The 25,877-nt window shown below is 49.8% G+C and overlaps 1 protein-coding gene across 5 annotated transcripts in view; it reads right to left on the minus strand.

Moving 5' to 3' along the window:
• Positions 1-7,699: 7,699 nt before the first annotated feature.
• Wbp1l (WW domain binding protein 1 like) overlaps positions 7,700-25,877 on the minus strand; it is a 59,378-nt gene continuing 41,200 nt past the window's right edge. For 3 of the 5 annotated variants that reach the window (XM_021151210.3, XM_021151209.3, XM_029472336.2), the window contains 3 exons: positions 21,378-21,480; positions 13,268-13,429; positions 7,700-11,029 (listed from right to left, as the gene is read on the minus strand). In XM_021151210.3, the coding sequence (XP_021006869.1) occupies positions 10,275-11,029; positions 13,268-13,429; positions 21,378-21,480 (1,020 nt within the window). In that variant the 3' untranslated portion in view covers positions 7,700-10,274. Of the gene's footprint in view, positions 11,030-13,267; positions 13,430-21,265; positions 21,481-25,877 lie in introns of all 5 variants that reach the window. The other 2 variants (XM_021151211.3, XM_085834076.1) reach the window with 1 other exon arrangement.

Genomic DNA, 25,877 nt, shown 5'->3' on the forward strand with positions numbered 1-25,877 from the left:
TCCTTCTAAGTGTTGGGATTCAAAGCATGAGCCACCACTGCCCGGTGATGTAGTCATGTCTTAAAGCTTTATTGCATATGTAAGATTGGTTCACTACTACCATAAAAAGTTCTCACCAAATTGTGCTGTGCTTAAATACATCTAAAATAAACTTCTTGCGGTCAGACTCCCCAAGTTTGACCCAACACCAGCTACTTTGTTGTGATGAACCAAATTACTTTCTTGCCTCCTGCAGATTGCAGAGAAGTTCCACATGCCTGGGAACATTCTAGTGAAGACTGACAGATAAGTGAGAATTTCAGACTCGTGAATGCTTTGGAGCCAATGATGCTGGAAATGTTATAACAGAATGGTACAGGAGAGAGTGGCCACTTAAAACAAGGAGTCCTGGAGATGAGTGTGAGGGTGTGGGGGAAAGTGACAAGAACTGAAGGAGAAGTAACAGAAAGGTCTCAAGGTCACCATGATAGGAACCTGTTGGGGGTGGGGCAGTGTCAGAGTGGAGACAGGCCATGTCCCTTGAGGTCTTTGTAAGAAGCGGGGAGTTTGGTTTCCATCCTAAATACCTAGGAAGTCTTTAGCAGATTATAAACGGACGAGTGAAGTAATGTGACTCTGGTTTGCGTCGAGACAGGGTCTCATGTAGCTCAGGCTGGCCTCAGACTTGCCATATAGCTGAGTCTGGACTTGATTCTCCTCCTTTCAGTTCACATACACTGAGATTCCAGGCTCATCCACAGTCATCACCCCCAGCTTAGCAGTTGTTATGGAAACCCCCTAGATGCTCCATGGAGAACAATTAGGAAGAAGGCTTTGGAGCCAGCCTGGGAGAGGGAATGGGGAGTGTCTGGAAAGTTGGGCACAGAGGGGAAGGTGGTGAGTTCTGGCAGGATCAAGCCTTTGTTTGAAAGTGGACCTGCTTGTCTCATTGACGCTAACCCATGCCTTTGGCTGCACGTCCTCATAGGTTTGGCTTTATGACCACGTATAATATAACCCAGACTGGGTGCCATCTTAGTCCACAAGGATGGGTCATGTCCTCCTTCTCCCTCTTTCCTTCAGGAAGACATCTCCAGGAGAAGACTTCTAATGGTAGAAGGGAAGTTTAACCCAATGAGAGGCAACGGATGGCCATCAACCATCAAGGGGCAGTGTGAGAACAGGGTGGGAAGGATCCCTCAAAGCACATGGCTACACGGCATAAGGGCTGAGTCCAGACCCTGAGAATCAGGGACAGGAAAGAATTAGCTCTCCCACTTGTCTGCAGAAATCACGCAGGGGCTTGATCAATTCGGGATGATGGGTCGTGAGAGATCCATATTGAAACCCTGGGTCCTTTGAGAAAATAATCTCATGAGCTCTGATGGCTGCCAAACTTGCATCTGCCTGGAATGGTAGACTATTCCCCACTGGCCTAAATCGCCAAATCTCCAGGCCTCTTTGAGGCTCAAAGTAAACGCCTCTCTCCAAGACTTATCTCAGACTACTATAATGGAATTCTTCCCTTTGGCATCCAGACATTGAAATAATGGCTCCCAAGAAATTCAAATTTCTCAGGCCAGGAGAAAGTAGGAGATGGATAGGGCCTGGTGCCAGCCAGAGCAGGAATTTGTCAGGAGATTTCACACACTTCTGACTGGTCCACCACCTGGCAGGAGGAACTGAAACCCAGGCCATGAAAGGAGTGTAGAACTTGATGACGGCTTAGTCATACAGATCTCTTGCTCCCTATTTAAAGCTAAACCTTGTGGGTTGGAGAGATGGATCAGCAGTTAAGAGCCCTGACTGCTCTTTCAGAGGTCCTGAGTTCAATTCCCAGCAACCACATGGTGGCTCACAACCATAGGATCCAATGCTCTCTTTTGGTGTGTCTGAAGATAGATTCAGTGTACTTGCATACATAAAATAAACAAATAATAACATAAAATAAGGAGATAATAACATAACATTAAATAAATAAAAGATCTAAACCTTAGGACCCCCAAAGATGGACTTGGTGGGAAGGCATCAGAGAATCTCTTTGTTGCACACAGCAGAATAAACTCTTTTTTCTGCTTTGCACCACTATTTCTGGTCTATTTAAGTTGCCAGTTGAAGACACGTGGCTGAGCCTGGCTTCTTAGGGCTGCCAGGGCCCAGCATTTTGTCCTAACTGCTAATAGCTCAAGGACATGGTTCACTTCTCAGAGTGCAAGACCGAGTCTTTTCATTTTCTTGCACATTAGTATACAACAAAGAGGTTACACGCACCAGAGGACTCTATCATATGTCTTAAATTGCCAAACCGGGAGTCTTAGACCCACATTAGGACCAGTGCTGACTATCAGGAAGTATGTGGAAGGAAGCACACTTTTAGGTTTCCATTTGTTTGTTTTGAGAGTCTCCTGTAACACAGGCTGGCCTCAAATTCTCTAGAGCTGAAAATGCTGGAATTACAAGCATGCACCACCATGCCTGTCTTTCTTTTCTCCCTTCAGGGCTGGGTATCAGACCCAGGCCTTTCGGCATGCTAGGTATGTGTTCTACCACGGTGTTGCACATACCTCAGCGCCTCCGTACTTATCCTTTGCTCTTTAGTCTGCTCTTAATCAGTAGGGTGATGGCAAATCACTGTTGAACGCTAGTTCGGGAGCAGCATCCAATTTTTAGCGCTTGCCAACGTGACCTCTATGAACTATGAGGCGAAAGTAACTCAGTCACACTACAGATCTTATCATTACACGGGGGAAGGCATCATTGAGAAACACATCACTGGGTGGTTTCCTCATGTGTAAACTTCAGTGTATTTGTACAGCCTATGGCACAGCAGGCAGACATGCTATTTAACATGCCGCCTCACTGAACACTACGGGCAGTGGCAATGTGGTGGTCATTTGTCTATCCAAATGGGTTTGTTCCCATAGGCGTCACTACAAGCACATGAGAAATGATAGCCACAGTGTCACTAGGAGGCAGGAAGCTTTTAGCTCTACTGTAATCTCTGCTATGTATGGTGTCTGTCATTGACAGAAACGTTATTATGGGTGCATGGGTGCAAATAGTAAATGTCCCCGTGTATGTTCAGGGCCATTGATAATATTAACATGAAATACCAGGAAATGATCCACTTTGCATACTCATTACCTGTTTTCAATATATAGGCAGTTGTGGTTTAGGTTGTTTTTTGTTTTTTTTTTTTAAGTTGGCATTAAATAAGCAACTCATAAAATCCTTGAACCTTTAATAGTAATTACTCTTGTGAGCTAAAACAGCTACTACCTCCACTACTTCACTCCCCTACCCCGGTTCCTATCCTTCAGAAAAAACAGCTCCCATGGGGCCCTCTGTAGGGTTAGGTGTCTTCCCAGAGAGGGATGTGTATTGTGTGCGTTTCCTAAGGCCCCTGGTGGCCATCAAACCCAAAGTAAAGGCTGCTCTCTGCAGACACAGATAGGTGTCCACCTGTGGATGGCAGGGGACCAGTCAGAGACTGCCGAGTCGGGGACACTGGGTGAGGAAGACTGGGAACATTCACGTGATAGCCCCTGGCCTCCCAGCCCAAGTCTGGCATCCCATTCCTACTGCAGACTTCCTGAACTGCATGTCCTCGTATGTAAAGAAGGGTCACTCCACAAATGCTGCCCATTCTGAGGCTTTGGTGGGGATACAACAGGAAGACTCGGGAGGGCAGGTAAGGCCCTTATATGTGACAAGGCCAGCCCATGGAGACAAATTTGGTTTTTGTTTAGAGACCAAGAGACACAGACAACTTACTTGGCTTTCGTGGACCCCAGACTTCCCGTCTGTCATATACGCAGGTGGACTGGGGAGGCCGAGGTGTGTGTGGACTGAGGCTCCTCAACGTTGCACTAAGTGTGGACCTCTACAACATGTCTGGTTTCTCATCAAACATCTGCATTATCGATACTTCAAAACAAAAACAAAAACAAAAACCAGAGAATAATTCCTTCCCTGAGGGTTTTACAGAGATTTTCACAAGTAGGCCAGGTTGGGAGGTTTGTCAGGGAGTCTACCAGAATCCACCTGCACGTAAGGGCCAGGCAGTGCTGATAGTCAAAAAGTAGGCAGAGAGCACAAGGACAGATAACTCCTCTTACCCCCGCACCGATGTTTAGTAACATTTTCTAGTGGGAGTGACAGGCTTATAGAGGAGATATTTCTAACCAAACAACATGTTCGTGCCCCCAAGAATACTGACATTTCTATTTTCACCTTCTCAGGAGGAACACACACAGCTTTAACGCCTGGGATTCTGAACATTTCCAAGAGTCATATCCCCCTGTGGAAGCTAACGTTTGTTGTGGGTTTGTTTTGTCTTGTCTTGTGAGACAGGGTTTCTTTCTCTGTGTAGCCCTGGCTGTCCTAGAAATCACTCTGTGAGATCAGGCTGGCCTCGAACTCACTGAGTTGCACAGAAGGTTGGAATAAAAGGTATGCACCACCCCTGTCCAGCTGTCGTGGGGTTTATATTGTTGGTTGATTTGGTTTTCTGAGACAGGGTCTCACTGTGTAGTCTCAGGTGGCCTAGAACTATGTAGATAGACTAGACTGGCCTTGAACTCACCGCTACCCACTTGCCTCTGAGTGCTGGGACTAGAGGTAAGCACCACCACACTTAGACACAGTGGGAGCTAACTTGCAGCAGGCATCCCTGGGACAGGCTGGAAGGCAAGGGGCCTGGATGTGGGACTGACAGAATGTCATTTGCCTCATGTTTCAGCAAGTTTTCCGCTCAACACATCCTTCTCTAGTCTCCTTTCACCTTTGGGAAGTCAAAGTCACGTGGCTTCTAGACACATTTCAGCTCTTCAGGGCCTGGCCTTCTGGTTAACTAAATAGCCCTTGGGATCAACGGGTCTGGCCTTTCAATTCCTGGCTCTGCTTTTTATCAGCTGTGACCTTGGACAGGTTAGTTCCTTCCTGAGCATCTCCTGCTCCTGACCACTGACAGCAGGGACAGTTACAATCTGGAAGACTGTAACTTGTCCCTCGAGGAGCCATTTTAAGGTTAAGAAAAATGTACCTATGAAGATGCTTAAACAAGACTCACCTCATGTCAACAGCCAACAAACAACAGAACACAGAGTCAACTCCAACATTTTATTATTTACTTACCTACCGACTTCATCTCTTGCTACTTCCCAGATGCAGAGGCCTAGGTTGAAAGGGCTTGCCGATTTCCACGCCACACCCCACGTGGCCCCCAGGCGGGCCTCTTGGGCCTTTTCCTATGCCTTTTCAGCATGTGGCCCACAATCATCTTAGGACTTGGTAACCCATGGGACCAACATGCACCTAGCGTTGTCTTTCATACCTTTCAGCCCCTGGCAGCCACGGAGTTGCTTCTGCCAGGGAGCCTGCCTGGAAGTCCCCGTTGGTGACCCTCGTCCCCTCTGGGTCTCCATTCTGAAGACCTAGCACATGGCAGGTGCTCATTAAAGACTCTGCAGCAGCTCTATGGGTGTGTACACACATATATGCACGCACCCTAAAGCAGCCTCATTTAGAGTGCAGGATAGCTTTAAAACCTGTGTTGCCAAGGATAACCTTGGGCTCCTGGTCCTCCCTGTTAGGTCTCTAATGGGGGACAAGTGGCTGAGGTCCCTATTTAGCTCTTGCCTACATAATCCAGCCATTTCGGCTACCCCAGTCCTTTTTCCCTTTTGGTCTCTTGCTATACTGGTCTCCTGGCTCTCTCAAGTCTGGCTATGCCTACCCTTTTATCTACAATAAAGCTTTTCCTCCTGCATTCCTCCGAACCACTACACGCTTCTTTTTTCTTTTTAAAATGCATGTCTGATTTCACCTCCCAAATGCTGGGTTTGCTGATCTGGCCACAACACTTGGTCAAGGCTCAGATACTTGCTCCCAGGCTGGGGGAGCCTGAGACCCAAACACCTTCCAACCCACAGCTACCGCCGGAGCTCAGCCAAGCCAGAGTCAAAGCCTGGGTGTTTCTGCTCAATGTCTAAAACCAGGAAACTGGGAAAGAAAAAGGCTAAACCAGGAAACTGGGGTTGTCTTAGGCTTCTGGGCAAATATAATCTTCACCTGAACTTGCTCACTTGAGGCAATGGAGACAATCTGATTACCTCAGAAACGTAAATTCCCGTGGCCCAGTGTTCCAGGAGCCTGGCTGGCAATTGAGTAAGTGGACATGAACAGCTGTCAGCAACAGGCCCGGGAGAGTTGAGACATTCTCTAATGGGGCCAACTCAGACATTATCTTTAGGAAGACAGGAACTCGGGTTCTGAGACACCTCGGGTTCTTTCCTGTGGGTTTTTGGTAGTTTTGTTTTAAAACAGTCTTGCTAGTTTATGTTGGCCTGGAACACACTATGCATTCCCAGATGGCCTCGAAAACTCATGAACCTCTTGCCTTTCCTTGCGTGTTGGGCTGTAGGCGTGCACCCCTGTGCTGTTTCTAAGGTTTTGGAACTGCCTTTACATGCTAATATGGATCCATCAGCACTGCCCAGAGCCTGTAGCAGTAAGGAGACAGAAGCTAGCTCAATGGAGTGACCTAGAAGCCTGGACATGGTCCTTTGATCCAAGATCAACAACAAGGACAAAGGCCATGCCTAGCTAACTTAAACTTTCCAATATAAGGGAGTGGACTACAGGCTTAGGACAACACTTACAGCCACTACCCAGGGAGCCCAGCCCACGGTGAGCACACCTGGGGACCAGGACTACCTTTTGTGGGCAGCTATGGTGGCTATTCGCCGACACTGGCAATTGCCTAATGAGAAGCCACGGTAGGCAAGGGCATCCTTCCTCAACAAAGGCAGCAAGGTTGTCGTTCTTCGGGGTTCTGCAATTCAGCATTTAAGACCTTAGGTGACTCCTGAGGTCTCTGAGCCTGAGCCACTCACATTTTACTTGTGTGCTGACAGCTCTACACGGGTGCACTTGGCTATCTTACCTCTTAAGACCCAGAGAACAGGGGACTTGGTTCTTGCTTATGTCACATTTCCTTATAACTTCCGCCGTATGCTGGGCACAAAGCAGGCAGTTCAGCGCATACTGTGAATATCAAATTTTAAGGCAGAGCGTGGTAGCTCACTCCTGTAATTCCAGCATTAGTAAACTGAGACAGGAGGATGACTATGAGCTAGGGCTAGTTAAGTTCCTAGAAAGTCAGGGCTAGAGTGAGACCCTATCTCAAAAGTTCCTAAAATCGGGGCTAGAGCACTTGTTTTTGCAGAGGACCTGGGTTCAATCCCCAGCACCCACATGGTAGCTCACTTGACTCTCTGGAACTCCAGTTTCAGATGATGCCCTCTTCTGGCCCTCATGAGTACTGCATGCATATGTTACAGTCACATGCAGGCAAACACCCACACTAATAATCAAAAAAATAAAAATAAAAATTTAAAACCAATCCTGATTTGGGGAAACTGGGAGGGGTAAAAACAAACAAACAAACAAACTTGTCTCTGCTTTCTGGGGCCTTTTTTTTCTTTTCCAACGTATTTCTGGAATATCACAAAGTACTTGATAATAGAAACAGAATTTGAGGGAAATGCCTCAGGACCAAGTGCTGACTCAGCAGCAGCCTCCTGCCTCCTGCTGGCCTGTTCTTAACTGCTGTGTAACACCATTAGGTCTTGGGAGGGAGAAGGCAAAGGTGCTTGAGGTTTGTGACCTGAAAGTCTGAGAAGGAAGGAAAGGGAACAAGGAGCGGCAGAAGACTGTGTAGAACACTTGAGACTGATTTTATTGGGGTTTCTCACAGTGGTTGGAGCCACTCTGTCTTCCGGACAATCACAGCACAGGATATCGTCACCCAGACCGCTCAGGGCAGTCTGAGCAACTGAATCTTATTGCTTAAAATACACATATTCACAATAACTGGCAGACGGTGGTGGCCTCACACAGGAATGTGTTAGCGGCTGCAAATCTGACCGTAGCACCAAGCCCTCTGCCTAACCCTTCCTACCTAGAAACCCAACTCAGTCAAGTCTCCCTGGCCCCTAACTCACTTTTCCGGTGCTCTCTCTGAGCATCAGGGTGGCCTACAGCAGCAGGGCCAGACTGTGGCTCGGGCATCATGGTGGGTGCTTCAGTAAAGCTAGTCGGCACTCGGGCCAGCCCCCTCACTCTGCCAGGGCAACAAAACTGGAGAGGGTCCCATCTCACAAACAGTTAATGAACGAGGGGTTCATTTTGGGAAAACTGAACTCGCCTCTGAGACACTGCAGTGAGTTGTCTGGGATTTTAACAAGATTATCAGCTGGGAAGTGCAGGAGGGCTGCAGCTCGGGCCCCTCTGACCACGCACCAGCCCTCTCTCTGGATCTTGGGGGATGAGCTGTGCATGGGGCCAGAGACTCCCGTTGATCCTGGACAGGCCGATGTCTGGGCCACAACCAGTTCGTGCTTGTAACTCAAGACCCAATCAAGCTCCTGTCTGAAGCCAATGGGGGGGGTGGGTGAGGGGGGGCTGGTTCCGGATGTTTCCACGCACAGGGAACAGAATGGAGGCCTCTGAGTGCCCGTGGAGCAGTGTGCAAATCGCAGTGGCGAGCTGAGGAAGAAACCTTTCTGGAGGGCAGTGTCGCTGGCAAACACAGGCCATGCCGTCGACGAGATTGCTGCATACACCCGAGTACGGTCAGACGATTGTTCGGTAAACAGTAAATGTATAAAATAAATTACCTTGAGAGGGCCATACGTGCTCCAGGCATGTGGTTATATGTGAGCAGAATGGCCATTCAAAGTATCTTCACAGAAAACACAGGGCTCGGGGCCACATACCACACACACACATATACACACACACATACATACACACACACACACAAGCCATCCAACATCACTGTGTAGACTTCACTTTTGTTCGACAAAGATTTTGGTTTGTGGTATCCAAATGCAGACACGCGTTCACCTTACAGCCTCGGGTCTGTGTGTTTACATGTGGACTTGGGTTGTCTGCCTTTTTATTCCTTTCTCACCATAATAGTGGCGCCAAGTCTCTCCATCATCGTTCAAGAGCAGGGTAGGAACCAAACTCTTGGCACGAGCAGGGCTGGGTGGGGAATGTTCCTCTCAGCGGCATCGTCTCTGCTCCTCTTTCCTGACAAAGCATGACTGGGTCTCCGGAGCCAGACGACAGTAACCAGGCCCCGAGGTCTGCTGGAGGCAGCGGTCACCTCCTACCCAGGTGACTCTTTTACACAGGCTGTACAGGAAAGTGAGTCATGTTTCTCCACGAGGCTGGGGGCAGAGCAGCCACGAGAACCACAGGTAACCAAGGCGCTCCTTCTAAGTGGTCAGTTTAAAACAAGGACACAAACAACAGACTTAAGTCAAACGCAAGAGGAAATACTGTGTGAGAACCAGGCTATGAGGCCACCTTGCCCTGAACACACAATTTCCTCAGTCCATCTGCTTACAGAGGACAGGGAGACAGAGACCGCAGACTGTGTTCAGGAGGGGCACGGACAAAGGGCAGAAGCGAAGGAAGGCCCAAGGCTCCCGCCACCAGGCCTGTTCAGGCTCTCTCCTCCTGGCCCAATGGTAGTCAGACTCTTGGGGACTCAGCCTGGGGAGCAGCAGCAGAATTCCCTTGTAACGAAGAGTCCCTGCCTGCCCACTGGTCTGGCTGTTTCCTGCCAGCCTTTGTTACTTGTTTTTAAAGGAAAACCCAGAGAATGTAGTATCATGGACACCTGAACCAGGCTGGGAAGGGTCCCCTCTACAACGCACAGATATGTACTTTCTGCCTGGGCCTTGTCAGCTCAGCGAGTCCCTCACTACCCTGACTAGCTGTCACCCTCCCACAGGGTTAGACCAGTGCTCTGCAGCCACTGGCAGCCACGGTGACAATCCCCCGGCCCCTGAGGGTTTCCTTCTTCACTCTGGGCCAAGAGAAACGGTGTCTCTTAGACTGAGACACGGTTCTCTCGAGAATCCACTCCGTCACCGCTGAGAACCACCTTAGGGCACAGTCCAGCCCCAGTCCTCGGGGGGCTTTGCAAACGCGTGTTTCTCAGCCAGGCAGGTAGGTGGGACACAGCTCTGAAAGGGGGGTACGGGATGAGTCACAGGAGCAGCCTCTCCGTCTTCTAGAACACTGTGCTTTTGTGGGGAGAGGAGGCATCCACATCCTGAATTTGTACCTGGAGATGTGGGCAAGGTGGGACAGGAGGGGGGAAAAAAAATAAAGAGGACAAAGTGGCCGGGCCACATGTCCAAGTCACTTAATGCTTTTCTCGTGGGTGTCCCTGACCCTGGTTGTTGTCGAGCTCCTGGGTGCAGGCAGGGCGTGTCCTAGCTTGGGGAGCCACTGTGCTGGGAATTTGGAGAGTCCTGCTCATTGATGGTGTTTAGCAGCAGACATGCAGGCGGCCGTGGCAGGTGGGGGTGCCCATGCTCCCGAGCCTGACCCTCCGAGGACAGGCAGAGCCCTTCCTCTTCATCAACAGGGGGCCGCACATGACAGCTGTCACAGAAGTCCAGGGGTCCGTCCAGAGCATCATCTATGAGCGTGTTAAACTCTTTGAGGTCATCGTCATGGTGGCCCCGGTTGCACACACACACCTCAATGCCTGAGTCACCTGTGAAGCGGCGATGCCTACCGGGGGTCTTGTCTTCGCTGTCAGGGGGCACGCCGCCACGCTCAGAACGTGATTCTTTCAGTAGCTCCTCCTTGCACTCGGAATCCCGGTCCAGGAAGGCACCCGGGTCCAGCTCCCCGTGGCCGGCCACAGGGCTACCAGACTCCATCCCAGAGGCTTTGGTGGCTTCCCGGTCAGTGGGCACTTCAGGGGACTGAGGATCTGCGACACTTGGAGGTCTTGTGCTGCTTCGGCTCGGTCCAGACAAAGGACTGCTCTGCGCTCCCTGGGAGCCCTGGGGTGACGGGTCAGCTCCTGGGGGGCTGCCACCTGGAGGGCCACCCTGAGGAGGAGGTGGCAACAGCTGCTGCTGCTGTTGGAGCTGGAAGGCACTGTACGGTGGGGGAGGAGTTGGAGGTCGGTTCACCACTTCCTCATAAGGAGGTAGCAAAGAGTTTGGCAAAAACCCTAAAACAGGGAGGTGGGAGAAGAAATTACCACACAGGCCGGCACTCTAACAAAGCTCATGAAACGCGACACTGTCCCCTCCCACCCCAGAGCCATGGTGGCTATGCTTCTTAGCTGTGGGCAGGTAAGGGGACTGCAACAGCCTAGAGCAGCAGTTCTCAACCTTCCTTACACTGTGAGCCCTCAACACAGTTGCTCATGTTGTGGTGAGCATTATTTTTTTTTATTATTTTTGTGGCTACTTTATAACTATAACTGTGATATGAATCGAAATGTAAATATGTGATATGTAGATGCTCTTAGGGGACCCACGGGTTGAAAATCACTGCCCTGGAGGAAGAACAGAATGCATGTGACCTGACGATGCTTCCTGGTGCTGCTGCCTGAGCAAGGACCTCCCTACCTGAGGTGGGGGAAGCAGATGTGGTGACCTGGCTGGGAGACAAGTTCTTGCTGGAACAGTCCCGTTCCCAAAAACACATAAGCCTCACATTTCTTTCTTTTACAAAGATTCTATTTTTTAAGAGTGTGTGAGTGAGTGAGTGTGTGTGTGTGTGTGTGTGGCCGGGCGTGGTGGCACATGCCTTTAATCCTAGCACTTGGGAGGCAGAGGCAGGCGAATTTCTGATTTTAAGGCCAGCCTGGTCTACAGAGTGAGTTCCAGGACAGCCAGGGCTACACAGAGAAACCCTGTCTCAGGAAAACAACAAAAAACCAAAAAACCAAAAAACCAGTGTGTGTGTGTGTAGAGGGGTGTGTATAGAGGGAGGGAAAGGAAAGAAGGGGTTTGTATACTTAAGTGCAGTACCTAAGAAAGCCAGAAGGGGGCTTGATACCCTGAATGTGGCTGTGATCTGTCTAAAACCAAACTTGGACCAACAGCAAGATCCACACACTCTCTCTCCTACTGAGCTCTCTCTCCAGCACTGGTCGCTGGTCACACCTTTCCTCCTCTGTCTGTCGTTAGGCCTCATTCAAGGACCCTAGCGTAAGCCTTCTACAGCCCTCTCTCCCTACCCACACACATAGCGCATTTTCTGGGGTTTTCCCTGAAGGTCAGAACCCTGTATTCTGTTGCCTCTTTCACTGCAGTGTGGCTGAAGATGAGGGAGGTACAAACAGGCTTCATTTTGGCTCAGCTCAGGAGTCATGTTTAGTGAGCTTTGATCACCAGTCAAGGAGGAGTAAGGAGCCTGTGACATCAAGGCTCACTGAAAACATGCCAGGTGAGATCCCTCCTGACTGCATGCGCTCAACACCTTGAGGCAGATCACCTCGCTTAGAGCTGAACAGCAGCTGCTGTTGAGCATTTACTACACAAAGCCTTCCAGCTAGGGAAGGGCAAAAACTTGTCACATCACAATCTGTACAATGTGATAGATGGCTTAAGAAGAGATGAGATGTCTGGTTGGGCATCCCTGGATCTCCTGAGAGGATGGGGGAGGGAATTCCAGTGTACGGATTTCCATTAAGTCATCAAGTTTCTTGGTTCTCAGACAGTCCTGACACTACCCTTCTTATCTGTCCTTTTCGTGACGACTCTACAAGACACAGAACATGGCGGCAAGCCAAACAGAAGGAATTTGGGTTGTTGAGAGCTAGATCTAGCCAGTGCCAGAGCCCAAGCCACCAACGTTATACTTCCATTGACTATGTGCCTTTAAATTAAAAAAAATCTAGTTCAAGGCCACCCACAGGCTCCATAGAGAATGTGGGGCAAGTCTGAGCTACATGAGAGCCTATATGTACGTACGTACGTACGTGTGTGTGTATGTATGTATATGTATGTATGTATGTGCGTATGTGTATGTGTGTGTATGTATGTACGTGTGTGTATGTATGTCTGTATGTGTGTATATGTATGTATGTGTGTATGTATGTGTGTGTATGTCTGTATGTGGGTGTGTATGTATGTATGTATGTATATGTATGTATGTGTATGTATGTATATATGTGTGTATGTATATGTATGTATGTGTGTATGTGGCTGTATGTGTGTATGTATGTATGTGTATGTGTATGTATGTATGTATGTGTGTATGTATATGTATATGTATGTATGTATGTGTATATGTGTGTGTATGTATGTATATATGTGTGTGTGTGTGTGTATGTGTATGTATGTATGTATATGTATGTATGGAAACGGCCCTTGGGGCTTGAGGACCTTAACTGTAGCCTGACCCACTATGTGATCCCCTACTTGAGGGACGCAGGTCGGGCAGTGTGGGTACGCACTGAAGTAAAAGGGCAGCGCTGAGTAGTTGTGGGCTTCCCGGTAAGCGATCAGGTTGATCTCATGTTGCCGCTGCTGAGCCTGAAGGCGGTGCTTGGCTCGGCGGTGGTGGCAGACACAGCAGCAGCTCAGAATGATGACGACGGTCCACACCAGCCAGAACCCTGGGGCATGGGGAGGCAAGACAGACAGGCACACACACAGTGAGGACCAGTGAGAGGGGCCGGCTCGCAAACAAGGTCTAGACAGTGTCCTCGGCACAGACAGTCACTTAGGTCAAGCCATACATTCAAAACGTTTCTACTATGGGGGAAGATGCTTGGGACAGAAGGAAGGGAGTGGCCAGGTGAGGGGGACCAAGCTGTCATTTCAGCACACTGTTGGCTCTGTGATTTACATGTGGAGGGCATCTTGGACAAAATACTTCAGATTTCTATCTTTGCCCTTCCTACCCCAACCTGGAAGAGCAGCAATTGCAGAGGACTTCAGAGAGGCCCCCCATATAAGAATTCTTAGGGTTCCCCTGATGAGGAAGCGGGGGGAGGCTTTTCCCCATGCATGTGCCTCTGCAAAGTGCAGTCCTTAAACAGAGAAATGGAAAAGTTTTAATTGCCTCAGGCCCCTGCTCTTCCCTGGAGAGTGTAAATGACCTCCGGCGCTCTCTAATCCGGTACAATTCCATCTCGCACTGCCTGGACAGTCCATCCCCGTATCGCTTAAGCCTGGGAGGCGGAGGGGCCTGGCAGCCTCCTCTTCTTTCTCCACCCCAGAGCATGCACTCTCGTTTCCCACTTTCTTGATGAACCCCCACATGAGAACACCTTCTCAATTTTGAAATATAGATAGAAAAGGCTTTTAAACACTTTAAAAAAATATTAATGCTCCAGTTTTGCTTAAATATATTCAGACATACATGGGAGAAACACCGAAAGGAAAAACACAAAGGAATGACTTTTTAAGAATGTATGTGCGTGCGTGTCTGTGCTGGTGCCCCGGCGTTCAGAGGGTGTGGGCTCTCCTGGAACCGCAGTTACATATGCATGAGTGTGAGAGTCCGTGTAGGGTTAGGAAAGGAACAGAACCCAGGTTCTGTTTTGTTTTCCCCAATTGTTTTATTCTTTTTAATTATGAAACTAGAAAAAAATTCAATTTTAAAAGTACCCATGACTAGGGGCTGGAGAGATGGCTCATTGGTTAAGAGCACTGACTGCTCTGCTAGAGGTCCTGAGTTCAATTCCCACAAACCACATGGTGGCTTACAACCATCTGTAATGGGATCTGACACCCTCTTCTGGTGTGTCTGAAGGCAGCAACAGTGTACTCATATACATTAAATAAATAAATAAATAAATAAATAAATAAATAAATAAATAAATCTTTTAAAAAATTACCCATGACTAATTTTATTTTTACTGGCCTCTTCTTTTTTTCTCTTCTTAGGTTCCTCCTGTGTAGCCCTGGCTGTCCTAGAACTCACTCTGTACACGAGGCTGGCCTGGAACTCAGACACCCACCTGCCTTTGTCTCCTGAGTGCTAGGATTAAAGGCGTGCGCCACCACCTCCCAGCTGGCTTTTTTTTTTTTCCAAATGATAAATTTAAAATAGTAGCCTCTCTCTGTGTATGTGTGTGTGTTTGTGTTGGTGCATACCTATAATTCAAGCATTTGCGAGACCAGCCTGAGATACACTGTGAGATGCTTATTTTTTTAAAAAGGGAGGTGGCGGCTGCGGCAGTGGTTATGCTAGAGTGAGAACCCAGGAGAAAGAACTTGCTACTCTTTTTTTTTGTTTGTTTGTTTTTTTTATTTTTCGAGACAGGGTTTCTCTGTGTAGCCCTGGCTGTCCTGGCACTCACTTTGTAGACCAGGCTGGCCTCGAACTCAGAAATCCGCCTGCCTCTGCCTCCCAAGTGCTGGGATTAAAGGCGTGCGCCACCACGCCCGGCTTTGCTACTCTTTTAAAAGACCCAAGTTCGGTTCCCAGGACCCACACTGCCCGTAACTCCACAACTGCCTGTAATTCTAGCTTCCGGAGAACCCACACTCAATGTGCACACAACCACGCACAATCTCTCTCTCACACACACGCACACACACACACACACACTTAGAGCTGGGGTGAAGTTTGGCAGTAGAACTCATGCCTGCTTAGCATGGGTGAGGTGGCTTCTAGGTCCCTAGCACCACAAACCTGGAAAGGAAATGAAGTAATAAAATACAGGCTCTATGAACAAAAATAAAGGCGTGTGCAGGCCTGAGGGCGGGCATCTGGAAGCCGCTCTGGCGGAAAAACAGTCAGCTTTCTGATCCGAGTTTGTTTTCCCAAATGTGTGCATACTTCTTTATAGTAGAAAGGACTTCTTAGCTGCTATTGACTGAGAAGAGAGATTTTTGTTCTCTGTCTGCTTATTGTTGCATTTGAGACAGGGTCACAGCCCAAGTTGGCCATACTTCCGTCTCTACATCCCAAATACTGGGATTACATTTGTGTTTTTAAATTATTATATAGCTATGGATATGCAGACAGAGGTGTAGCTTCTGCGTGTGTGTCTGGGTACACTCGCGTGCAGGTGAGTGTGTGTGGCTTTGGGGCGTCAGGTTCTAGGCCTCCAGCCCTGGAACCTTGCACCTTTACCTACTGAGATTTCACTGACATACAAGGGGGCACTGGGTCCCCAGGAGCGGGAGTTACAGCTGTGACCTCAACCCCAGTACTGCAAGAGCAGTGTTCTCAGCGGCTGAGCAATCTCTCTAGGCCATCTCTGTGCCCCTGGGGATTCAACTTGGTACTTCATAATTGCTAAGTGAGCAGACACCGCGAAGCTCTCTGCTCTCGTTCTCACCCCCACCTTACAGGTCTAAACACTAAAAGTATATTCCTTCCTTCTCTAGAAAATCAACATTAGTGTTATTTTTTTTTTCTTGAATCATTTCCCCAGTATTTCCTCGTTCTCTGTATTTTCTCTGCTCTAATAGATGTGATCCAAGGCATTATTCTCAGCTATTGCTTTAAACTTAACTGTTAAGGAAAGAAAATCTCAGCCAGCTGTAGTGACACAGGCCTGCAGGACAGAGGCAAGACCTCCAGAGCTCAGAATCAACCTGAGCTATATAGGGAAACCCTGTCGTGCCAGACAAGAGAAACGCCACGTGTTGCTTTCATGTACACCAAAAATTCCTGATTCTCTCGCTTTGGGTGCGTGGGTAGGTCCGAATTTCCTGGCCTCTATATGCTTGGGGGAGGTTAACTAAACCTTAGCTTGGGGGAGCTACCTATTGACAGAACTTAAAAGCAGCGTGTCGTGTCGTTTAGTGACGAGCATGCTTCCTGTGTGAAACCTTCCATCAGTCCTCACTGGTATTCCAGGCAGTCATTTCTGGCTCTAGGCTATGAGACATGCCCCGGTGGGAACAAAGCCCCCATTCCACCTTCAGCGGACACAGCAAGAGTGAGGAAGAAGCCCGTTGGTTTCGGCTGCTAGGATTCCGGACATGTTTGTTCCTGCAGCAAAACCTAGCCCATCCTGACTGCCACAGTGCGCTACAGGGTTTTCCATGTGCAGTCTAAGGATTTATTAGGAATTGTTCTCACTGTTGTTTATTCTGTGCTCACACACAGTACATGTATAAAGTCAGAGGACAACTTAGTGGAGTTGAGTCTCTCCTGCCACCAGGACAGTCCGGATCAGAAGTTACCGCCAGAACCGTCTCCTAGACCTCAGGAGCGAGAAAGCTTAAAGAGATTCTTCATCTAAAACAAGACCGAGGTCCACGTCGCTCAAGTACCGTAGGAAAGGCTTCCTGTTTTTTCAAAAACCACAAATTGGACAAATGAGGAAGAGCAGCAGGCCGCAAAATCCAGGGCCTCGTGCATGCTGGGACACACGCGCATGCCCGGAAGACGTTCCCATGCCCTGGCCCACATTCTCCCACTTGATATGAGAAGGAAAACCTTCTCTACTGCGCACCAGCTGTGTGATGTCACATGTGACTCTAACTGGGTAAGCACCTCTCAGTCTCAAACATAAGACCACACGAGAGTCATCTGTGTGGATCTACACAAGGAAAAATACAAGGTCTTGTAGCACACTGGGTGTCAATCTAGAGATGGGAAAACGGACAACAAGCTGGTCCCATCTGGTGGGAAGGCAGACAGATGACAGTCTGATGTGGCCTACACAAACTGGACTGTCCCGGGAATTATGCCAGGCAAGGCTATAAACTGGCTGTAAGCAGGGGTGGGGTATTAGATTAGTCCCAGTGCGGTTGGACCAAATTTTAATATTTTAGCTACATTTCAGAAATGCAGAGATAGGTTCTATTGCTTTTGTCTTTGAGACAGGTGCTGCCATACAACTGTGGCTGACCTCAAACTTGGGGCAATTCTCTATGTTCCCCAAACACACACACACACCAACCTAGATAACCCCCATCACACTTCCCGCCCAAGTTATGACCTCGTGGTGTGGAGCATTTGTCACGCTAAGCTAAATGAAAAACATGTTTTTAAAAACAATCACAGTCCCCCTTGTAGGAACTGAGTCACGTGCCCTAGAGTTCAGGACAGACTTGGGAAAATGTCACTCCTCGGCTGGCAGGAAACTCCCCACCAGGGAGCAGGCTCACACTGCAGACTTAGCTCCTCTTGTTCCCGTGGCCCTGACAGTTCCCATCAGGAACTCCTGCCCTGATGCTGTTTAAAATCTTTGAATTTGGAAAATGAATTTTTCTAGTGTCATCTGAACTATAAGGCAACAAACTTGCCTGAAGGGTGACCACGGCTACGCAGGTTCAAACTCCAGATAACCCGTGATCTTTGGGATTCTGTTGCCATTCCCCTTGTGTGTAAGACGGGGAGAACAATGGTCTCACCCAAGTTAACACACATGTTAACTTGTGTTAACACAGTACACTCCCCACCGTGCCTGTCCGTGTACTGTGCCGTCTCTGGCTTACTGTTATAGTTGCAGCTCCTATTTATTGAGGTCCTGCCATGAACAAGATGCTGTGTCCACTGATATGGGCTGCCCGGCTGACCATCCTGGCCCCGCCCAGGGACTTGGACCACTAGGGAACTGTGCTTCAACAAGGGCCTGAAGGAGGCTTCCTGCCAGCCAGTGTGCTCAAGAGCTAACCGACTTAATATCAGCTCAAGTGGGTTGGGACATCAGTCACAGACATAACAAACACACAGTCACAGAGCATCCCATAAGTTTGGGCAGCTTCTCATATATTAATTAAAATCATGGAGTAAGTATCAGGGGGCTGGCATTCAGTGGACTGGCTGTGCCTCTTTCGAGTCATCTCAGGAAATCCCACCGGTGGCCTTTCCTCTCAGCTGAAACTCAAAGCAGGGAAACTCTGACACGAGTAAAATTCCTCCAGATTTTTATCTCAGGGACAGAAAATCCAACTTTGACTCCTCCCTGGGAAATGTGGTCTGGAGAATGGAAAAGAGCCTCAGACAAGAACTGGGAACCCCAGCTTCAGGCTTTTTGCCTTTGAGGGTACTCCTAGGTTTCTGGGGTCTCCTTGTTCCACCTGTTTCAGGGAAATTAGACACGCACAGAAGCCCTTTGAGACCCTATGATCTGTGCCTCTCCTTCTCTCAGCTTAGCCAGCCATAAAAGCATCCTGTATCCCAACTCTCCCAGGGTGCCCTGCAGTCTCGGGACAGTGGCTCTTGGCTACGGTGTGTTGGCTAACAGCAGCCTCCTGTCTGAGTGGACACCTCCTATCTATCTACCCTGAACATATCCACCATGCTTCCCTGCTGATAGTTCACGCTGCATCTCCTCTCTGCTTGACCACTGCCCGATGCACGAATCAAGGCCTCACGCTGCTTCCAAAACACGAGAGGCCGTGGCATCGATTAAGAGCTTGCTGGAACTGCAAACTCTCCGGTCTAGCTCAGATCTGAAGGGTGCAGGGCCTGGAAATCTGTGTTTAAATAAGCCTCTGCGAGGGCGCTGAGGAGGAAGACCCGAGGAATCGGGTTTGCTGACTGACTGACTGAACAGTGACCCCAGGCACAGGTGCAGGTTTCGGCGGCTCAGCCACTGCACCGGTAGAACAGGAGCGAGCATGCATTCTCACTTCACACAGGCCCAGGGACTGGTTCAGGTTACAGCACACTGAAAACTTGAAGAGAACTCAAGGTCAGCGTGTGCCTGTGGGTCTGTACACTGTGCAGGTCTCAGTCCTTAGGACGCAGGTCAATTTAGTTTAGTACAGGTAAAAGGGCTGGGGGAACGGCATTTCCCCCAGGGCCTTTCTTGTGAAAAGAAGAGGCGCCTCGTCTGACCCAGCCAATGATTCCTGGCTCAGTGTGCTCTCCCATAGAAAAAGGGGGGGGGGGCAGGAGATGGGAGACCACTCAAGGCCAATTACTTTTGCAAAATTGAAAGGCTGTTAGAGGGAACACGGCTTAAAAACCACGAGAAGTGTATTTTTCAGCTCTTGAGGGGTAGAGGTAGCAGAACCTAGAGCTCAAGGCCAGCCTGGGCTATACTGCAATTTCCAGACCAACCGTATACAGAGAACGTGTCTTAAAGAAACAAACCAAAACCAAAAGAAAAAACAAAACAGCAAGTGCAGTTTTGCTGAGAACAGTCACAGCTTGCCCCAGCCCTTAAGTCCCCTCCAATACACTTCTTACAGAGGGGGTTCCTGAGAGGGACAGAGAGGTATGCACTGGGCACCTCCTGCCCAAGAAGCCACTGCTGGACATAGGCCTCCTAATGGCTCAGTCTGTGGTCTCCTCCCCCTCCCGCCCTGGGCGCGCGCGCATGCCCCAGTCCCCAAACACGAGAAGCCCTGATCCTTGTACAATGGGAGTTTATGCTCTCGTCCGGCCTCCTCCCTTTCCCGGTTGACCGTTCCTGGAAGGTAAAGAAGCAGAAGGCCCCTCTTCTCAGACAATCTCCCTGCCATGCTTCCCCAGTCCTTCCCACTGGCCCACCTCTTGGCCCTGGCTTTGGTGACCCAATTCTGGTGGCTACTGGCTGAGTCTGTCTGCTCTCCCCCCACGACCCAGGAGGCTCTGTCAATCTGAGACGGGACCTCAGCAACTCCGGGTCTTTTCCATAAGTGATGCCGGCTGGGCCCGGCCCCAGGAAAACAAACTGGAGCTCTGTGGCTTAATTTTGGCAGCCTGACTTGGCCTTTTGTTTTGACAAGGGGTGGGAGGGAGAATTTGAACCCTGTGGTTATCTGCATTTTAAAACATTTAAACACAGCCAGTCCACCTGCTTGGCACTTGGTGTTCCCTAATCAGTTTCTCAGCCCCACACTGACTAAAATAGCAGCTCTGGACCCTCCTTTTGCCACTGCTTCTGTACATGGAGGACTGGTGGGGATCTCAGAGCTCTGTCCTTCCCTGCACTGAATTCCTGTAGCTCCGTGGCCTCAGTCCTGGAAGGCTGAGGGTGAGGAAGAGGTCCTGTTTGAAGGACCCACCCATGCTGGCTCGCTGCATATCACAGGGAGAGAGACTTCCCAGCTAGGAGTCCAATTTCCTTGCCAGATTAAATACTGGTCCTAGCTGTTTTCCTACCATATCACTGATTGGGGGAGGGGGTGCAGAGAGACAGGGAGGGGAAGCCTAGAGGACTGTGCGAGTTAAGGCAGGCAAGCTAGGAATCAGAGTCATCTGGGGAAACGGCCCACAGTTGCTGCTTTTGACAAACAGCCGTGGGAAGAACTGCAGAGTCAGTCACCTGCGACTGCCCGGCCCTCGGGACTGCCCGACCCTCGGGACTGCCCGGCCCTCGGGACTGCCGTCCTCCTACTCTGTCTGGCACTCAGCACCGTCTCATCTGAGTTCTAAGAAGATAAAGGCACAAAGTGTGTTAGGCAGAAGCACTGCCCAAGGACCCTGGCCTCCAAAGTGGCACGGGCTACATCCCCTGGTCCTCAGCCCACGGTGCCCAGAGGGGGCCTAAGCCCTCCTGCTCTAGAAAGGAAATCACTTCCGGGACCCGGAACCCAGTTCTACTCACCAACACTGTCCCCAAGAGAATCAGAAAAGGCTGGCCAGCCTGTGGTTTCCCAAGGAGCAGAGGCAGTAACCGGGACCCTGGGATGCCAAGAACCCCCTGGACAAGGACTTACACCAGAGTTCATAGTAGTAGTTGCAGCACTGAGACTGTCCACAGCAGTGTCCTGTGTCACAGATGTAGCTTTGATTGTTGGTACCCACACAGGCTTCCTTATCCTACAAAATCAAGATGCAACGGAGCATGTTACACCACAGCTTGTACCCACTGCCCGTCCTCGTCTACCCACACCTGGTCATCTGTCTGTCTGTCCCCCAAACATCACCAGCATTTATCCCATTAAGGAAACAGTATAACGAGAAATACCTGATCACAGCAGAATTTAAAAAAACAAAGGTTCCCCCCTCCCCCTTAGGGAAAGGTCTTAACACAGAAAGCCACTTGGTAAAAAGTAAGGCTCCCCTCAGACAGGACAGGGAAGGGTGCCCCGTGCTCTACGTACGTCCTAGGAGAAATAGTTCATGTGCACTGTTAAACTCAGTTGCTAGGAAGATAATAGCTCTCCCGTGGCTAACAGCGATGAAGTCACTTTCCCGTGAGTTTTTTCTAGAAAGCTGGATGCAAACAGGACTCTAGAATCATCATCCAGTCAGTCAGTCCGGTCTCCCTTCCAAACTCCCTCCCAGACTGTCAATGATAAGATTCAAAAGATGGTTTGAAAGCAAAACTTCGGTCGGGGACGCAGCCCCGCTGGCAGAATGCTTGCCTAGGACACGGGAAACCGTGTGTTCAACGCCATTGCCGCAGAAGCTGCACACAATGCTGCACACCTATCATCCCAGCACTTAGAGGCTGGAGGCAGGAGGATCGGAAGTCACAAACAAACAAGACCCGGAATAAACAGATAAACAAACCACAAAACCTTCCCCTCGGAGTCCTCCCTCTTTAGAACCGGATGGTGAACCTACTCAGTTGGCCTGGTCCAACGTCAATTTACTAGATCACTTTTACTTATTACCCTCGAGGGTCTTCACTTGATCCAGGACTCATATTGTCCCTCATCAGGGCACCGACGTAAAGGGCACTGCTGAGTAACCACGGAGCACTCTGCCAAATTCTATTCATAGCACTGGTGGATGAGGTGTGTGTGTGTGTGTGTGCACATTTTGAAAATATATTTCACACGTAGGACATGGAATACCAATCAGGCATGGGGGCTGCATATGTAAGCCTAAAACTCAGGAGGACGAGGCAGGAGGACTGCTTTGAGCTCGAGACCAGCCTGGGCTGCACAATGGAGTCCAAGCCATCCTAGGACACAGGGTGAGGATATGTCTTAGAGAGGAGGCAGGGGCTGGAGACAGCTCAGTTGGTAGTGTGCCTGCTGTGTAAACATTGGGACCTAAGGTGGGATCCCTAGAACCCGCATAAGAAGCTGGGTAGAGTCGGGGTCATCTGTAATTCCAGCAACACAGGAGGGAGTAGAGGATGAGGGAGGGTCATATCCCAACACAAGGACTTGAGACAGGAGGATACCTAGGGCCTGCTGGCTAGCCAGCCTAGCTGATGGAGTCAATCCCAGGTTCAGAGAGAGGCCATCTCAAAAAACAAAGTGGAGTGCAACTGAGAAAGACGCTTAATAGCCTCTGGCCTTCACATGCACACATGTGCACGGACACACTAGTGTGCGTGCTCACACAAAGTCACCTGCCATATCTGGCTTTCAACATTTCATTTACTACAACCAGTGTGTGCCGAGCACCATCTTGGGTAAATAGGACACAAAGACAGAGAAAACCCTGTTCCCTGTGTCACAAACCTCAGTTGTGAACGAAAACCCTGCTCAAGCAAAGAAACGGAACCCGAAGGAAGGCATTTGCTACCGCCCCGGCCCATGGGTGACATCCCAGAGGACGGCTGCCAGGGGAAAGTTAAGTCACATGGCGGCTCCAGCTTTACTACACCAGCCACAGCCATAAACAAAGCCCTCTGGTGAGTGTCTCCGGCTGGAGGCCAGGCAGTTAGTTACAGGAGGTACCTGTAGCTACAGAGAGAAGGCAGGAGACAGGGCAGAGCTTACACCAAATCCCTCCTCAGTGCAAGTTTCTACCTTCAGGGCTTTCATGGCCCTTCAAAGTCTTATTTTCAGTCCAGTGGGATGACTCAGTGGGAAAAAAAAATGCTTGTCACACAAACCCGAAAACCTGAGTTTGAGCCCCAAAGGCTTGACGAAGGACAGCGCCAGCTCCCTGGTGTCAGAGGACATCTTGACTTCTGTATGTATGGTGTGGTGTGAGCATAACTGCACGCACACGCACCGTAGTAAAACACAAAATTGATTTAAAGAAACAAACTCTTACACCCCAGGATAAACCAGTTCGGGGGGGGGGGGGGGGAACGCAGGAAAGGGCAGTCAAAGCTTACAATGAGCGTCTCACAACATTGCAGAGTTCTTTATTCTTGCTTCCCCCAGCCCACTGAAAACAAAAAGCTACGTTGCAGGCGGCTGGCTGGCTGGAGGCCCCTCCAGACACAGGGTATGTGCAGAGAAAGCAGAGCTGCGTCTGCTATGCTCTCCAGAACCTAGCTGGCCGCTCTGGCCTCAGAGCAAACCACTCCTTTCCACAGGACACCAGAGTCTCCAAGGTCACCGAGCCCCGCCCGCCAGAGCCGGTCTCTCTTGGCGCTCGTTTGCAAAAGCAAGTTCAAAGTATTCACGTAGCTTTAAACCATACCGCGCTTCCTCCACCCCAGCAAATGAATCCAGCAGAGGTGGCCCAGGCAGCCAACTGGTTCTACGTGAGGCACGCAATGAAGACACTTGAAATCTAAACAAGTGGCATCCTCGTGACCTACGGCTGTCAGCTCTGCTCCTGGCAAGAGGCCTGTCATAAACAGAACCCCACTCTGCCTTGCTGATCTGCCTCCAGACAGAGCTGTCCTGGCAGCCCTTAGCCCAGTTCCTCAAACCCACTTTGACTCGGACTGTCCAGCTACCCACCCTTCCCCGCTCTGCCTCCCCGCGTGCAGGATGCCCGCGGTGGATCGGTCGGTCGGTCGGTCGGTCGGTTCTGGTCTTGGTGGTGGGAACTGCCACTCTAGCATGGGAAAGGAAAGGGGGCAGGCAGTGATGGAGCCAGGGAGAGGGCTCAGGGTGTTAGCAGAAACAATGTGAAGGAGAATCAGGGGATGAGACGTGGGCTCCTCAAGCCAGACCTGCCATAGGAGAGAGAGCTGGCAGGCTCGGCGTCCATCTCATCTCTGACACTTAAGAGGAACAGGACTCTGGGCAAGGGACAGGGATGGCCCTAGGGCTAGTTAACACAACGTGTAACATCTTCAACCTGTAGGGGTTCTTGTTTGGTTGGTTGGTCGGTTCAGTGCTCAAGGTCTTGCGCATGCTGATGTGCAGGCTCTGCCTACGGTTTCCATCAAACCCACTGCTTCATCCATCCCAGGTCTGACACAGCAGCCTCCAGCCAGTGTACAGCCCATAGAACCCATGACTCCTTTCTCTCAAGCCAACAGCTGAGGTGTGGATGCTGCCAGTGAGGAATGGAAGGAGCCCAAAGCCTTTGGGCCTTTCTATAACATTTCCTGACAGCCTTGAGCTGCGGTGGGAAACAAAATGGGCAACTGAACGCTGCCCTCACACGGCAGTGCAGTCTGGGAGAAGGCAGAGGACTAACCACACAGGGCTAACAGCAATGGCACTCGAACCCATACACAAACCCATACACACTCGCAGAGGGAAGGCCACACCAAGACTGCCAAAGGGGCTTCTGGGAGGGAGGAAGTTCACTTGGGAGGAAGAGGATGGCTAGAGAGTCTGTAACTGCAGGGAAGGCACAGGAAGAATGTTTCAGTACAAAAATGATGTCAGGCAACGTCCTTGGCTAGGAGATAAAAACCCATACACGTAAAATAAAATCTTAAAAAAAAAAAAAGAAAAGAATATGTAGTTATTGGAAAAGCATCTAAAAGTCTATGTAGGGAAGAAGGAGAGAGAGAGAGAGAGAGACAGAGAACGCACTTCAAAAAGGAACTGTAAAATCTAAGTGCTCTCGGGGCTGAAGAGATAGATGGCTCTGTGGTTAAGAGCACTGGCTACTCTTCCACAGGACAGAGGTTCCATTCCCAGTATCCATACAGTGGCTCACAACCATCGGTATCTCCAGCGCCAGGAGGGAGAGCCAACACCCTCTTCTAGCCTTACCTCGCACTGCAGACATAGGGCACCCAGGCAGCCATGGAGGAGAATGCCCACACATTTTCTTAAAAGTGCTGCTGCACCAAAGCCTTCACCTTAAGAACGGCAGTGGTGGCGAGTGGGTCTATTGCCAGGGCCACCATAGACCCCCCCAGTACCACACACGGTGACAAGCTCCATGAGACACCAAACAAAACAATGGCACAGAGAAGAAGCAGTCAAGGCTGACACGGGACCTGTGGGGCTTGCTCTTATGACGGCTGAGGAGTGGAACATCTTTTGCACAGATGCAAAAGATTATCTCCTTTTTTTTGGTGGCAGCAAAGGCTCTGGGGCTAACCAGGCCCTCTTCAACGCTTTCCATGTCTTGTACTTGCTATTCTTAGCAGAACCACTGTAAAGGTC

This window comes from Mus caroli, unplaced genomic scaffold (assembly GCF_978045245.1).
Source record: "Mus caroli unplaced genomic scaffold, Mus_caroli_1 scaffold_20, whole genome shotgun sequence".
In the NCBI taxonomy this organism is placed as follows: Eukaryota; Metazoa; Chordata; class Mammalia; order Rodentia; family Muridae; genus Mus; species Mus caroli.